Genomic DNA, 17000 nt, shown 5'->3' with positions numbered 1-17000 from the left:
GATTTGGATGAACCATTCTGATTTCATGTTACACAATCCAACAAGGAAATAGTCTAATCTAAATCATTTCATGTTTTTAATCTGACCGGGATAAATAGAATGCGGCCTGCAAACTAGTCTAATGAATTTGTGATGTTTTGTAGTTTGGACAACAATAACGTTAAGTGTTGCGCTCGTTGGTGCGGTGGATCAGGTATATTATGTTGATCGATCATTGCGACACAATGGCAGTTGAATTCAAAACTCACTGTTACAACTAAATGCTCAATAATAAGAAAGATAATTCAACATTGTATCCAAGATGTTGAATGTTTGTTTGTTAATGGGATCATACAGGGATCCAAAAATGTCCAATGACAAAAATGTAAGACGCATTAAAGATTCGTACGAGGTGAGTTTGGATAAAATAGTTAAAAAATATATATATTTTTGTCAATATTGAGAGCAATGAAATGGAAAATAATAGCACTCCTGAAAATGTCAGTGGCATAAATATAATGTAATCGGAGCTACTGATTACTACACTTATTGATTACAGATATTATCCAAAAGCCAGATCTTTCATTTTATTTTCACTGTACGTTTTAGCTTCAAAGCTCATGCCATGAGACGTGCTTTTAAAAGACTTGCGTGTTCCTCAGCTGCAGTGTGCGGTTGTGACCAGTAGGTAGAAGCGTTCGCCAGCAGAAGAGACAGCTTGAGCATCTATCCTCGCGTAACCCTCACAGATTAATCAGTCAACTGGAGCATGAACACAACCCAAAGCAGACAGTGCTGGCAGTGGTTCCATAATCTCACTGTACTCTCCCCCTAATCTCACATGGAAATTATTAGAGCATTCACTAGTCCTGTAGGTTCAGATCACGTGTGCTGGCCCTGCACCATGAGATTGATTGTAGGAGTATTTAATAATATATATTTGTGCATGGCTGTGAGATAACACAGTAGAGGCTTGGATGTGTATATTTTGTTGCATAGCACTTTGTGTATCTGTGTGAGAGAAAGAGCTTGCTATCTTGTGTGTTGTGTGTGTGTGTATGACTCACGGTCAGCTGCGGCCTTCATGTCTAGTTTATGAATCACCAGGTTGCACTCAGTAACCTTTCAACTGGCTAGTCGCCCCTGGGCACATGCATAAACAATTTTTATTTTAACACTGCATCCCACTGAATTCCATCACAATCAGCAGTTTATTTTTAAATCCCTAAGGACTGAAAATATGAATGTTGTTTCTTCTTCTACTCCTTCCTTTCATCTTGTTTTTTTAGAGCAGTCATCAACCAGGGATACTTGTCCCCCAGGAGGATTTCTCCACATGCCTGGGGGTTGGTAAGATTGTAGAGTAGCTCAATAAATTTGACAAAAATCCAAATGACATTTCTGCTAATAGTTAATATTTACATTATAAATGAAAGGGGTGCCAATGGCAAAAGAGAAGGCTATAGATGATAAGTTATGGTACGTTGTTGCCAGGAAAGGATTGGTTGAGCCTCTCTGCAGCTGTGAGTAACTCACCAACACAATTGATATGACATAAGGGGCCCCCCCTTTCCACAGCCAATTGGTAAATAATATGAAATACTTCAATCATATCAAAATGTGTCCAATTTAGAATCATTCAAATATCTTTTTTGCATAGTACACACCACAGTCAAATGGTTACAAATGTCCTCACAGAGATCCTCCAGGTTAAATGTCCTGTACTGTGTATACCAGGAGACAGATTAGAGGCTTATCTGTAAGGACAATTAGATTTGTAACACTGGGCTGTCTTGTTAGATGGATTGTGGGATACAGTAAGGTCATATTTGAACTCCTCACTGGATTATTGATAATAGTGTTACCCTAAACCCCCCCTCCCCCCTCCTTTCTAATATTCCTTTGTTTGCTTCTGTGCACATGTTCTGCGTTCTTCATAGCCATAGTCATTCGTGTATATATACTGTGTGTGTGTATGTAATGTGTGTGTTAAATGTCCAGTTTGCAAAATAAAAGGAACATTTACAATAAAAAAAAAAAATTAAATAATATATCTATATCTACACATTGAAGTCAGCTGTAACACTTGAACAACCAATTGAGATCGCTTGAAAAGTAGTTAGCAAGCTTGTCAATATATAGCCAATATATCTAAAGGTTATGGGTAAATGATTCAAATAAATAGCTAAAAGTTATGAATAAACAGTTCAAAGAGTTATGTATAGTGGATAAATGGTTGATAGTTAGTTAATAGTTATGGATACACACATTAAATAGTAAACTAATTGTAGGATAAACACTTAAAATAATTAGCTGAACGTAGAATAAACACTAAAAATAGCCTAAACAGTTGAAATAGTTAGCTAACAGCTAAAAGTGTTGGCAAAATGGTTAGTAGTATCGAAAACTTGACCAAACTGACCTAAATATTGACAGTTCGATTGTATGAAGAATTATTGTACAACTGCAGAAAACCGCTAACAATATACTTTATTATTTTGAGTCATTTTAAGTTAATATATTTGGAACATGACGGGTGATTCAGGGGTACATCAAACTAACGAATGTTTCTGTTTGACTCGACAACAACAAGGCTAGGTGCTTTTTATTGTTCATTACTCAGGAAGCAAGAAGTAGCAAGGTTGTGGGCGATATGGGCGGGGGGATTGCGTGACTATCTTCCATATGCTTAGTAGAGTGTGTGTATATGTGCATGATAATGTGCATGCATAAGTGTATGTACATGCGTGTCTGTGATATACCCTCATTGTCACCAGGGGATATGGGGAGAGGAGCTGCGGACATTGTTGTGTCTATGTATGCATTCGTGCATCTGCCTATATGAGTGTGTACTAGTGTGTGTGAGAGTGGGTGTGACCAATTAGTGCAAATAGTGTGCGGAGCAGCAAAGAGTGGGGTATGAACGGTCACGCAACCTTGCATGGTATAGGATTATAGGTCTTGGTCTGCACACAAACGCACACACGCACACACAAGACACACACACACACACTCACTCTCTCTCTCTCCCCCTCACAGATACAGCTGTCAACAAGCATCAAACACTTTGCTTATACTACAGTTGCCCTAAGCGGTCACTCCCCTCTCTTGATTGGATGTACTCTTTTCATTGTTTTCACCCCTTTCCCCTCGCAAACTTCTCTTTTCTCACCTCTAGGTTTTGTCTCTCCACCTTTCTCTCTGTCTCTTTCTTTGTCATTCTCACCCCTTCCCCTCTCTGTACAGAAAAAGTGTCATATGGCGAGATAGCGTGACGGAAGGTTTGCAGTGCATGCTAACGAATATTAATCATTCAAAGTCAGCCTCATCCCCCCCCATCATTGTCACATCATCACTCATGAAACTACAGTAGGATAAAAGCTAAGTACTCCTTCGGCGAAACGTGAAAGAGAGATACTACAAACTGTCTCGCATGAGTTGATTGTTACTCACTTGTGAAGAAAGGTGTGTGTGTGTGTGTGTGTGTGCGTGTGTGTGTGTGTGTGTGTGTGTGTGTGTGTGTGTAAGAGACTCACAATTGCATATGTAATTCATATTATAGAGCTTGATCCCTGTTCAGACTGTGCCAGTATACCTTTTAATATTTAGTGTCCACAGTTTGAGTGCAAGTCTAGTTAACAAAACAGAAAACACTCATGTAGTTCTTCCTGTAAAACACAATATGTAATGGGCCAGAGCTTTTAACCTCTACAGCACTGTCCTGTGATCATTCGTCCATTATTACTGTATGAATCACAATGAGTTATGGACATGATTTACCCTTTACTATTCATCCTGTACTGCATTTTCCCGCTTTTTGCCAACTGTGTAATGTAATGAATGTTATACATTTTCCGAAAAGTACCTTTTCAAGTGAAGGCCCAAAATCTGATTACAGTGTTTCATCTCAGGACTGCAACCAGAGGAGGAAGTGGGATCTTAAATGGGTAGTTTTAAGCCAAGAGGAAGGGAACCGTTCTTCTATACTGTTCTGTCCAGGTCTAAGTGGGTGTACAAAACATCACTACTGACACACATATTGCCATTGTATAACTAATTGTTCATAAGAGTAATTAAGCAAGGGAAGTGTACACTCATGGGAAGTGCAGTTACAAATGGATAAATACTGACTTCTTGAATACCAATCCTCTTTTAACTGACACATTACACCACCATAGACATCCATTATTAACATTGTGCACATGAGTGACTGTGGTTTTTGATGCAGGATAATGTGAACCATCAGCTACTGCATTAACTCCAATGTTGTTTTAAATCTAGTAGAGGTTATTTTAACCACAGAAGTTCCAACCTATTTTTTAAAAATCTTTGTTGACAGCACTTTAAAGTTAAAAACATTATATTTACATGCAGTTACCATATTCAGGTGTCTTTTTCTCAGGTTTTGTTTGTTCTAATACTTCCCTTTACATTAGAGGATAATATTACGATGATAAAAAAAACACCGTATTTTTATATATATTATAATATATATTATAATATCCTGGAACTATTTTTTAATTACTTGGAGGATATAATTTATATAATATAGTTAAAGATGTGAAGATCATGATAGGATTTCCTGTAATTAGATGTGGCTATCAGGTACTTATTCGCTATACAAGCATGCAAACGCACACATGCACATACACTCACAACCCAATAAGTAAAATCCTCACACTAACTGATCCTTGTGCGTCCTGTAATTCCCTATAAGCCAAACTCTGACAGTGGTGAAACAAACACAAGCTTCTGCAAGGGATTAGAGAGAGGGACAACGATAGATCTGGAATCAGAGGGAGAGGCTTGCTCCTTCAAATCAGAGCAAACCTGTGAGCGATCCACTGCAGGTAAAGGTCATGTAAGATCAAGAGGTGATGGCTGCACAGAGAACAGCTGGTTTCTGGTGAACAGGTGAAGTGAGAAGTGCTCAAGTGTTCAAGCAAGACTTTGAGTCACTCGCTCCACTAGTACTAAATTATTCTGATGTCTCTATAGAGATCAGAGGTCAGGCTAACTAAGATTAAATGGCTGTATGTAACAATCGATGAGGAAGCCAAACATGGTGACCCAAGAGCGCCCTAGTAGCCGAATGGTTGCTGTGCATGACACATACGGCAACGCCCCTGGTTCCATTATAGCTGAGGACCTTTGTTGCATGTCACACCCACTTGACAAAACACAAAGTTAAAGATTATTTTTTTATTACATTTTCAATAATTTCATTATTGTGAATTGTTTTGGCCACGATAATCGTGTAGTGATATTGGGACATTGGTACAACCCTACTTCCAATCCTGCCTGTAACACATACATATCATTGTCTTTCTGTGTCTCTTCCTAGGCCAAGTGGAATATCTTTATTAGGCTTGGTGTCTTTTAAATATATATACTGAGCCTAATAGCTCAAATTGTGATAAATTAAAGAGCAATTATTGAATGTGCGATGTTGTTTCTTGGTTTCATTGATGAAAAAGAATCTTTCCTGGGCCCGGGGTATTTTATAACCTGCGGTTTTGAATGTGGCACAAGAGAACACTACTCCTGCCTGCGGCGTGATTTGAGTTATATTTCTTATTTTAATGCATAGTTTCCATGTTTCAGTGTTGTAATTGTTAGTCTCCCAGCATATTCTCCTTTCCAAAACTTATATTTTGTGTCCAATTACCTATAACCACAAAGTTTCCTTTGACCTAATTTATATATAATATAAACAAATCAGCTGTCTTGGTGATGCCAGCTTTACTTTAGAAATGGAAAATATTTGCTGGAGCTGTATGAATTGATCTGACAGGCCAAAGAACATTAACAAATGCATGTGCATAGACTTAATTTTCATACTTACTTGGCCTCGGTGCCACTGTAATTTACAGAAAGGTGGGTTATCATTCAATGATCAAAGACCAGATTCTTTCTGTTACAATGCAACTTTTAAATGACTGATTTATAGACAAAATACTACAGACTGTAATCGATTGATTACAGGGATTTTGAAATCGCTCCTCTGTTCAGAGGGAGGAACATTGGTTAAAGAAGATAGTGAATGTTTGGGACTATTTTAAACCTGATGTGCTAAGTGAATACAATTAACTACCTAGTAGGATAGAGGTCCGGCTCTACTGGGAATCCTGAGGACAAGGGCTTAACCACAACCTTTAGGTTACATCTCTCTCTCTTCTTGTTCGCCGCTTCTATTCTTTCCCTATACGTCTCTGTGGACGCCAACATTCTCCTGGCTCGAGCCCTTGTCCTAGACAGTGGTGAGAGACTGGCGTTGAATTACCCAGATCGTGTGAAGGAACTGTCATGCCAACTTTACAGCACATTAATCATACAGGCAATGTGGCTAGAGATACTCTGTATCCTGTTCTGCTGAGTATTTATTATTAATAGAGACACAAATCTGAAGGATGAGACCACATTCGGTAAACGTGAAAAATTCAAAAGATACTTAAGAGACAGGGACGTTAATGGAACAATAGAATTGGATCATTTTTCATTCTGGAAAGCATTTATGAGAACAGGAATCCATTACATTAGTAGAGTGAGCATGTTGTACATTAGTTCGCATTATTTCATTTGAGCTCTAATATATTCATAGGAAATAGAAAAAATTATTTGACTCTAATGTACAGTACAGTATACTTTTGCAGACTGTTTTTCCTTCACAAAGCCATGTTGCTGTCTAATTTCACTGATCTATTACACATACTAAATGTGTTATAGAAATGCTTTATGATTTCCAGCTGTATAATATTCATATTCTAAATAACGAATTGTCTGTAATCTGATTACTGTCGATATGTTTACTCCATCACATGTCTATGTTACTCGCCCATCAAGCTGACAGTAATTTGTTGCCTTGTTTATTATCTTCCGAACGGCAAAAGAACAACACTTCACATCGAGTTTCCATATAAAGAAAAGTCTTTTAATAGATAAGTCCCATTTGCAAAAAACACATACAAACATTGGAAGACACTGCATATGTACACTGTGTTCGCTACCTTGCAGCTACTGCCTCCATGAGACAAGTATGACAGTCTTTTTAACAATTATCAAAAAGATAGCAAGAAAAACAAAGCCATATTTATTTACCTTAGTGAAACAGAAAAGCCTTCAAAACTGTAGTTTTTAAATTATACACTTTTGCCTCTTACAATAAATACGAATAATCAAACATTTATTGAAATGAACACACACAAAGAGAAAAAGAAAAATTCAAAACAGTGACACCATGTACAGTTGTGCGTGTCGACTCATAAACTTGTCTGGGTAGGCTGGACTTCAACTGAACTACTCCCAGTAGTGCAATTTAGAAACTACAACAGTAGCTTCACAGAACTGAGACTCTAACATTGAATCAATTTGGTGCTTTTAATTCATTTGTGCATAAATATTGATTGTGAAGACGATGCCTGATGTTTTTCGGACTCAAAACACAACATGAAAAGTGTATATTCATTTCAAAGGAAATGTGTCGTATCTGCAGTGAGATAGGCTGTATCGAGTTGAAATGCTGATCTTGCCATAAACACTAATCCAAACTGTACAACATTAGCTTTGACATAAAATTACATAAATTAATTCATTATTTGTATGTTCGACAGGAGTTGCACGACTTAAAATGATAAAATGATTGTGCATATCAACATCGAACCTTTTAACAACAGACGGCCTTCTTTTCCTTCAATTCAAACTAACACTTCTACCTTGTCCAAACAAACCTTCAACTGGCATTAACGTAGTCATTTGACCGGCGCAGACCATCTTTCTTAGGTCCAAGTTCATCTTAGGTCCTGCAATTTAAAGGGCAATTCTAGTGTGAGGGTCTCCTCCCCCAGTGGGTCAAAGCCAAGGAGCACATGTCTGAACCACCACCTGGTTAAGGGTTTGTTTCCCAATTGATGTATGCCTTCATGTGTGTAATCAGTTTATTTTTTAATAAACAGATGTAGTGAATATACTTAAAGCTTTGGCCAATAGTTTTACATGTTTTGGTCCATTAACTACAAATTGCATAAGTCTCCCAAAGGATTGCAAAGAGAAACCATTAAAAAAAACCTTTCCTTCATGGTGTATTCAAGCATTGCATTGTATACTATGTTCTTGTAAAATCAAATTCAGGACACAATGTTTGTGTAAAAAAGATCATGTGAATTTGGTTGTGTCATGCAAATTGGTTGCAAATGTTTTATCTCGCAATTATTATTATTTTTTACTGCGATTGATTAAGTTTCAAGTATCTGACAGATTTAATACAAGTCTGAAATGCATAGAAACCAGTAGATTCCACTCATACATCACTGGGGGCAGTAATGGAAAAAGGTAGACGAATTATAGTTAAAGCACTAAAACATGCAAAACCTCCATCAAGGCAGATTATCCTTTAAGTTGTTATCACTGACTCCTAAGTGTGCTCTCAGCCACCTCCCTCGATGAGCCCAGCAGTAGGTGTAAGTCACCTCATGTGTACAAAGTCTCTTTTTACAACAAAATCTTTGTTTCTCCCACGAAAGCCAGGTGTACACAACACATAAAACAAAATGAAAATGTGTTTCTAGACATAATTTGTCTCATTGTCACTAAATTGCAAAAGTGCTAGGAACCAACTACAAAACGTATTCCTTAAAAACAAAATCATCTATCCATAAACTGGATTCAAAGTATTATTTTTGATTGTCACAACACTAACACTAGAACCTGAGCCTTGTTTGTGACCTCTTCATCAAAGCGAAGAAGTCATTTAAATGTTGACATCCTGGGAATCCTTTTGTTATGCTGGTGCATGTGGCGCAATACAAAGTACTTTAATGTACGCTGATTGAGTGTGTGTGTGTGTGTGTGTGTGTGTGTGTGTGTGTGTGAAATGATTCTGTGTTTGCACCACTCTTATGGCATATAAATGTAGGGACTGGACTTGTGGTGCCCTGTGCTCATCACACATGGCATAACGTTCCTTGGACCAACCATCATCATGGACTGGCTTCTGTCACGAGCGCTCTCAGACCACGGTGGGGAGTCCATGGGCTCCCGCTTGATTGAATGGACGAGGCTGTGACCTTTGTACTCATACGTTCCATGCTTGTCGTAGTCCTGGTGCATGTAGGCCTTGTGAGGGTCCTGTGGATAGACGTGTGAATCCATGAGGTTGATAGATTGGTTGCTGCATACAGAGTCTGAGTGAGAGAGTCTCTGAGGACTGAACTGGCTGTTGTCATTGTTATTGCCCAAGTCTTTGTCACATTTTAACAGGCGTCCGGTTGTGTTCCCGCCATTGGTGACAGCATAGTTCTGATAGTTGCCGTTGTTGTACGGCGGGCTTATTCCTGCTTTCACTCGCTGACAGGGCGAGTACTGCGGATCATAATAATCGGCTTCAGATTTGAGATGGAGGTCTGAGCTCTGGTCATATACGCCGTTGCCATAGCGACGGTCGATGGCCTCTGGGTCGCGACAAGCCCAGGGTCGCCCGTAGGCATCGCAGCCGTTCTCAGAGTCCGAGTCGTGCTCCACCTTGATGGGTAGCATCTCGGGTATCAGATGGCCGTTGTAGCATTCCCCGTAGCCATTCTCGTTCTTCACGAGGTCCACGCAGTAGGCATCTGGGTCTGTGGGAATCTGGAGGTTCCCGTAGAGCTTAGAGACAAACACCTCACCACCTCTGCCGCTTTGGCAGCTGGGGGAAAGGCGGTAAGGCTTCCCATACTGGCCGGTCTTGTTCATACGGTTAGAGGGGATGTAGCCGACACCCTGGCCCGCTCTGAGGGGGCCTGAGTTGGGCCGCAGAGGCCAGCCGGCGCCCAGGCCTGGGCTGACACCTTTATGGGGAGCCATGGTGGACTTGCAGTAGTTGAGGGGCTCCTCCTGGTTGTAGTAACCATCAGCGCGGTACTTGATGTTGTCTTTGGAGAGCGGGGTCCAGGGAGTGTGGTGACCCCGCTGGGTAGCACCGGGAATGGGACAGGAGAGGAGGAGAGGGTCTGTAATGTCTCCCATTCCTCCACTGAAGGAGTGCCTACGAAGGTGTTCTCCTCGCTCACTGTGAGGGAGAGGGATGGCATGAAAAGAGAGGTGGGGAGAAGAGGGGGGTCGGGAAAAGGAGAAGGAGGTCATTAGTCACAAAACAAAAAGACAATCCATTAAGTCCACAAAGTTTCTGTAGTCCTTGAGGACCTTTAAGAAGAGCTGGTCTCTGTTTTTCTACTGATTGATGAATGACTCAAAGCCCAAATATCTAGGTTTGGTTCATTTAAGTTCACGAGAGAATCGTTCCAGAAGTGACTCATCTTTTCCACGATTCATCTCATCGGAAAATTGAGAACAGAGTCAACATCCATAACCCAAAGATCAATGATAGCCCACACTCCAAGTTTATGGGAAAAACAATGCAGGATACCATATCATATCATTTCCTCTTAAAACACTTCAGTGATTAAGATTTCATTACATTTCTAATCATACAGTATGTTGTTTGAAATGTAAGTGGAAGCCACTTTCACATGTAAAACAATATGAATTGAGGCAAATTCCAAAACTGGATTGAGCTGAATTCTGTGGCTTTCTTTACTAGGGCATACTAGGGGATATGTCTAGTGTTTAATTAACTTTGCTAGTAATTAGAAACCCATCACTTGTGTCAGTTAATGTTTGTCATGTTGTCTGAAGATTATTTTAGATAATAAAAACATTTGAAAACTATATTTTTCAGCAATGTGACTAAACCTTTTTGCTGCTGATAGGCTTATTTAGATGCATTTCCATCACTATATATTGGATATACTGTTTATTCCTTATTATTTTGCTTCACTCTGCTCTCCAAACTGGATCGTTAAACACTGATAAGATAAGATAATAACAGCAGTTAACGCTTTGGAGTAGTGTTATGCTGACTGATAGTACATGTTCACATTGTCTATTCAACAACATTACAGATGTAAATATACACATTTTTAAGTATTGCCCATTGCATAACATGAGAAAATGCTCTTCGCATTAGCCAACCTGTAGTACATTGCCCTCAAATCCGGTGCCATGTATATTCTACATGGCAGTGTTCATATACTGAAGACTCAAGCCTATAAACTTCCTGGCTTCCCAATCCAAACAACCAACATGCTGTCCACTTATAAGTAATTGGTATTTTTCTAAAGAGACCTGGACGATGCTGAGAAGGAATGAACAGCAGAGGGGGTGGTAGGGCTCTGCTCCCTGACTCCAGCTCAACTCTTGGCCTGTCAGCCTCCCAAAGTTGTTAATGATACATAAAGCACAGAGGGCCTTATCCAAGCTGGGGCATGTACACACCAGGTAAGGTGTCCAGCATTCATTTGGTTTGGTCTGAGATGCTGTTGGGTGAGGAGAGGGCTTATGTTTGTGTTGGTAACTGGTTCTCAGGGTAAATGTTTTGGGTGTTTATGAAGCTGTTGCTGGGCAATAAGCTTGTATCTATAGGAAATAAACTCCAAAATGAATAAATACTACACGTGGACTGATGCCCGTGTAGTTTTTCATCACTGTTTGAGTATGTGTTTGTGTTCCCTTGCCGCAGTCAAGGCAGTCACTAAGTAGGTTTTTACAAGTAAACTGCAGTTAACCAAAGTAAACATGTTGGTCCTTCTTTGGAATTTTGAGGGCCTCTCTGTGCTGACCGATGACAATGTGCATCGTAACTTAAAGTGGAAACAGACAGCTTTCCCCCCATTACTCCATAGCCATTACATTGTGCAATGAACATTTACTTCATAATGATAAGCAAAAAAACGTGTCTATACCTACTTTAGCTGATGATGTCGCCTTTCAAGGTTTAAAATGTTGACCTTTACTTTAGCTCCCCCATCAGGCAAATCAGTGAAATCTCCAGAGGAGATAACAAGCTGCCAAAATGTATCAAACTTCAAGTTCGGACCATATAGGTCTGAAACATTAAGTTTGTGTTAAAAAGTTTGACCTTTAATTACAGTATAGCACCCCCATTACATTTACACTAGAACACGGTGTGAATATACATCATCCTTCCACCTCTAGTTAAAGTTGCAAATGTGTAGTTCTCTTACTCAATGCCTCCAACTCCTCCCTTGTTCTTTCCCCGCATTAACATGTTCTTCATTTTCATCTCAGTGATGGAGGGCAGTAGGAGGGGTACACCTATGCAGAACAGAGCCAGCTGGGGAGGCATCAGAGTCCCGGAGGCTGACTTCTTTTTCTGACCATTGAGGAACTTCAACCGACCCTGAAACTGCATCGTCTGGGAGAGAAGAAAAAAAGAAATTACTGGTTTGAACATATCCAACGATCTATACGTCTAATGCTCTTTGAAAAGTATTGCATGTCCACTCATAGATTAATATCGAACATCATTGGCAACATCCTGTCCCTTGAAAGTACATTTTTAACTTTGTCTTCTTTTGTGTTTTTTACATTTTTGTATTTAAACAGGTTTCAGTTTGATTTCAGGAAACATAAGAAAGTGTCTATCTTTGATTCCTGAAACATACTGCACAGTGTCGTTATGTAATGCTTAAGAAAAAGAAGCTCTTTGAGGCTCAGCTGTGCTTTGAGCTAAATGCTAACATCACCACGCTAACAGATTCACAGTTACGCTAGTATGCTGATGTTTAGCAGGTCCACCATCTTACATTATTCTGTTAGTATGTTTTTATTCTAGCAAAATGATTTGCTAGCACGTCTTTGTCTTTCCTGCAATTCTGTTGACTGATCAGGAGAGCATTTCATCACTTTTTGCTCACTACTTGGCGACAAGTGCTTCCAGTATACAACTGCCATTTGGAATTTCTGTTGTGCAGCCAATATCAGTGCAACCAGAACGGACTTGGTGACAGTGAACTCTAATGACCCTGATGAAATGGTCCAAACCCTTATTGCTCTGTCATCAGGGCTTCTAGCTTTTCCACTGCTGTTCTTCAAACAACTATAGTCACAGCCATGTGGGATGAACCAGGCTCCTATTCGGCTGCTGTGTCCAGGAACACATTTACCTCATAATGCCGTGCAACACAACTATAAATAACTGTACACACTACAATTAAAAGTGTTGCCGTACCAAAGGGGACATCATTTTTTTAAAGGCCTGGGTCTTCTCCCAGAAAGTGTGCAACATTGACTCCAAGCTTATTTATTTTAATGCATATTCTGCACTTACTCTACATAAACTTTAATGCATTGAAAACTGAAGTGGTACTGTTGAGTTCAGCAGGCAGTTTGGGTCAGACCACTCACCAAGAATCCAGAGGTGCTGTCCAATAGGCATCGGACTCTGGCAATGAAGCATCTGTTGAGAAAGCAGGAGAGCTCAGGAGGAATTCCCCCTGCCTCCGGAGAATGGAACAGGCTGCTCACTACAAAGTCCTCACCTGAAATGTAAAAGAAAAAGCACCTACTTTTACATTCATAGTGTGAGTTACTATACTGATGACATACTGAGATCTGCCTCAAAAGAAACCATCAGAACTTCAAAATCGAGTTGTGATTTAAATATCTAACAAAATATTTCCGTGATCACCACCGCATCCACACTTTAACCAAACAGTTTGTCCAGAGGAACGGGTTCATCCCTTCCCAGTAAGCTACCCACCAGTCCCCGCAGCTTGCTGGTTATCCTGGTGTGCGGACCCCTGTGGAGGACACATGGCCCAGTGGAGCTGACGTCTGAACTCCTGACGATCGTCTATGTGGATGTAGTCAAACACATTCTGGTGCATCACGTCAGTCTGTGAGGAAGATTGAATGGATTTTAGTACATTTGTTGAGGAAATTTGAACGTCAAGACAGTCAGGCAGAGACGTTTCTGATGTTAGACTCTCTGTTTTATCATCTCCTGAAAGACTTAAGAAACATGAGATTGCGTGTTCACAGCCTCGTCCGCAGACTGACTTTGGACCACTGTGTGTTGCTGCCATGAGTGCAGCTGGTAGCTGCAGTTTGGAGGGGGGATTCCTGTTGTTGCTGCTCTGATACACTCAGTCTGCCTCAGGATTCCCAGGAAGCGTGCTAACTTCCCCCATCACACAACCATACTATACACACAAAGTCAATGGAAGTCATAGAAACATACATGCTCACTTGTAAAGATATATGTATGCACATACACACACATTACATTACTCAGTACAGTTACAGTCTAAGGGCTGCTGTAGGGCCAGTGAGGGCAGCTGTGTTTGTCAAACATCGCGTGACACCGGCTCCCGAACAGCAGTCCAGCCCAGCTTGCCCTCCTCATCCACACACACACACACACACACACACACACACACACACACACACACACACACACACACACACACACACACACACACACACACACAGAGTGAGTCGGGTTCCAGCCCGCTCTCGTCATGCCTTTCTCTCTTTTCCAGCAATAGCTTTGCTTTCTGTCATTCCATGACAGATTCCTCACTAAAATGTTCAACCCTCTCCTCTTCCCTCTCTCCCTCCTCCCTACACTCTCTCCATAATTTCCACACTGGTGGCACGCGAGGGTTTTTGATCGCCTGCCTCTGAAAACACAATCTGTTCCCACCGTCTTCGGCAGGCGCTTCGTCCTGTGGTTTGGTTCTCTACCGGCAGTCAGGCAGACAGACGGATCGAGTGACTATTGTTTATGTTTCTCGTAAAAAACACAGAGAGGAAAAGAAGAGGGGGAAAAAAGGAATAAGTGATATTTTTGCTGACCTTCAAAGGCTAACTGCTCCAGTAACAAATGGGATCAAAGGCCAGTGGAGGTTTTCGGCTCTTCTCCAGGGCTTTCTTGTGGTGCTACTTAGTGAAGCGTTTTCTTTTCTATTTTTTCTGTGGTATATTAGGGATAAGTGTCCTTCTGACTACAATTGTGGGTTTAAAATTATGTGACATGTTGTCAAGGCCTTAGAGGCAAACTATGTGACTTAAAAACAACCAATAGCTCCATTTGAATTGAACATGTGGGAAAGGCTAAGAGAACGTTTTGGTGACAGTCTCTGAAATATATCATGATGATCCGTGAGCACCTTTTATGTAAGCAGAGTGTTCACTGTCAACAACACAATCATTCTTAGGCTCCTCATACAAATCAGTATGTATTGATTCCACCTGTATCTTGATCCATAGTTCTCAGTGTTCAGTTCTTTGGCTGCTTTGCATGCTGGGATAATTTGGCTCTTTCCCTTGAGCATGTAAAGTATGTTTTTGCATCTGAATGAAGAATATTGATGATTGATGATGAACAGAACATGTCTTTCATGCAGTTCTATCACTGCTATGTTCTATGCTTTCTTTAAATCGCCCACTGTGCCTGTGTGCAGCCTCACAGAGCTGTTAGCAGAGACTCCGGGAGTCTTATTTATCTGAAGTAATATTTGTTATTCTTTGTTTACACAAGCATACACACATGTTATGCACCTTACAGCTTTAATTTCCTTTGTCTGTCTCTACTGGCTCCCATGCCACAGGTCACACACTCATGTGCACACAAACACACACACTGGATCTTTCAGACCGCTTTGGTTTGCATGTCGATTTCATGGCGCTGGGTTACTGCCCCCGTCTGCTTGTAAGGCAAGTGGGAGCGCTGTAGCAGAATCATTTCTACCCCAAAGTGTCAGTGTGTGTGTGTGTGTGTGTGTGTGTGTGTGTGTGTGTGTGTGTGTGTGTGTGTAAGCAGACATGAGGGCAAAGGAGGGATTTTAACATTGAAAAGCACTTTATTCATGGTTTTGAAGGAGAGAGACGATTTCAGCATCGCAGGACAGGCAAGCCCGTGTTGATATCATCCATAATTAATGACTGGCTGGGTAAAGCCGCCGGAGAGGAAGGAAGCTAAACCGTTGGTGACTTATCAGTACCCGCACACACACAGACACATAGACACCCACAGAGTGTATCTTAGGGTGAAACGGAGGTCTTCACCTTCCTGTGGCCTTTTAGCTGTAAGTGTGCCCTCTAGATAGAGTTATGAGGCAGCAAAGGGGGCAGACTGAAAGAGAGAAGTCTCATTAGCCGTGGGACAAAACAGAAAGTAAAAAGAGATAGATGGAAGATAAAAGAAAACTTTGAGAAGGGCCATGTGAGAGGCTAACAGTATTAGCTTATCAAGGTGTTGCATAACGTCAGTATGGTGAACATCTCTTTGATTTCACATTTCTTTTATAATTGATCCAAAGTAACACTAGTTCAACATTTTGGTAAATAGGCTCATTTGCTTTCTTTCCAAGAGTTAGATGAGAAGATCAAGAACACCCGTCTGTATTGTAAATATGTAGATGGCGCTAGCAGCTGGTTAGCTTAGCGTAGCCCAAAGACTGGAAACAGGGGGAAACATCTCCAAAGGTATCACAATCCACCTACCTGCACCTTTAAAGCTCACTAATTAACTTGTTTTTCTATGTCTTATGTGTTTAATCTGTACAAAACCCTATTGTTCATGGTTATGTGCCCAATTTTCTCTTGGACGGAGTCCAACCAGCAGAGACTGAGATGTAAATTATACATGATAAATTAGTGAGCTTTAGAGGTGCTGGTAGATGGATTTTGTTACCGTTGAACAGAGCCAGGCTAGCTGTTCTTCCAACTTTTTGTAAGCAGTATCAATCTTCTCATCTTGGCAAATAGCAAACAAAGTGTTTGCTGTCAGATTCCTAAATTCTTGAAATAGTTTGATGGATTCAACTTACTTTAGCCTCAGGCAGGAGCCCATTTGACGACAAACAAGTCAAACAAGGCTAGTAATGTGAGCAGCCGGGTAAAGACGGAGGAACTAACAACACACCTCATTTTTCAGAGAAATATTACACATTGTGGAAGATGACACTGCCTACTAGTCTGTCTGTTGATATGTTCATCGTAGGATATTATACAGCATGTTACTTTGACTTTTCATATCTAAAATATATTTGAGACGTTGAACTCACCTGATGAAATCCCAAATAGTCCACAATGGTTGAAGAGGCATAAAACACCATCCCGTCACTGCTCACCACCAAGGCAAAGCCTGTTAGAGACTACACACACACACACACACACACACA

At 40.6% G+C, this 17000-nt stretch overlaps 1 protein-coding gene across 1 annotated transcript in view; it reads right to left on the bottom strand.

Annotated features, from left to right (window-relative positions):
- Window positions 1–6888: 6888 nt before the first annotated feature.
- ahrra (aryl-hydrocarbon receptor repressor a) overlaps window positions 6889–17000 on the bottom strand; it is a 60827-nt gene continuing 50715 nt past the window's right edge. Inside the window, exons 5-9 of the mRNA XM_029458219.1 lie at window positions 16884–16973; window positions 13574–13709; window positions 13219–13352; window positions 12036–12226; window positions 6889–10021 (exon numbers count right to left, since the gene is read on the bottom strand). Coding sequence (XP_029314079.1) covers window positions 8872–10021; window positions 12036–12226; window positions 13219–13352; window positions 13574–13709; window positions 16884–16973 — 1701 coding nt within the window. The 3' untranslated portion in view covers window positions 6889–8871. The remainder of the gene's footprint in view (window positions 10022–12035; window positions 12227–13218; window positions 13353–13573; window positions 13710–16883; window positions 16974–17000) is intronic.

The sequence above is a fragment of the Cottoperca gobio genome, chromosome 20 (assembly GCF_900634415.1).
Source record: "Cottoperca gobio chromosome 20, fCotGob3.1, whole genome shotgun sequence".
Lineage (NCBI taxonomy): Eukaryota > Metazoa > Chordata > Actinopteri > Perciformes > Bovichtidae > Cottoperca > Cottoperca gobio.
The sequence above is the reverse complement of the archived record's forward strand: the minus strand, read 5'-3'. Positions and strand labels throughout refer to the sequence as shown.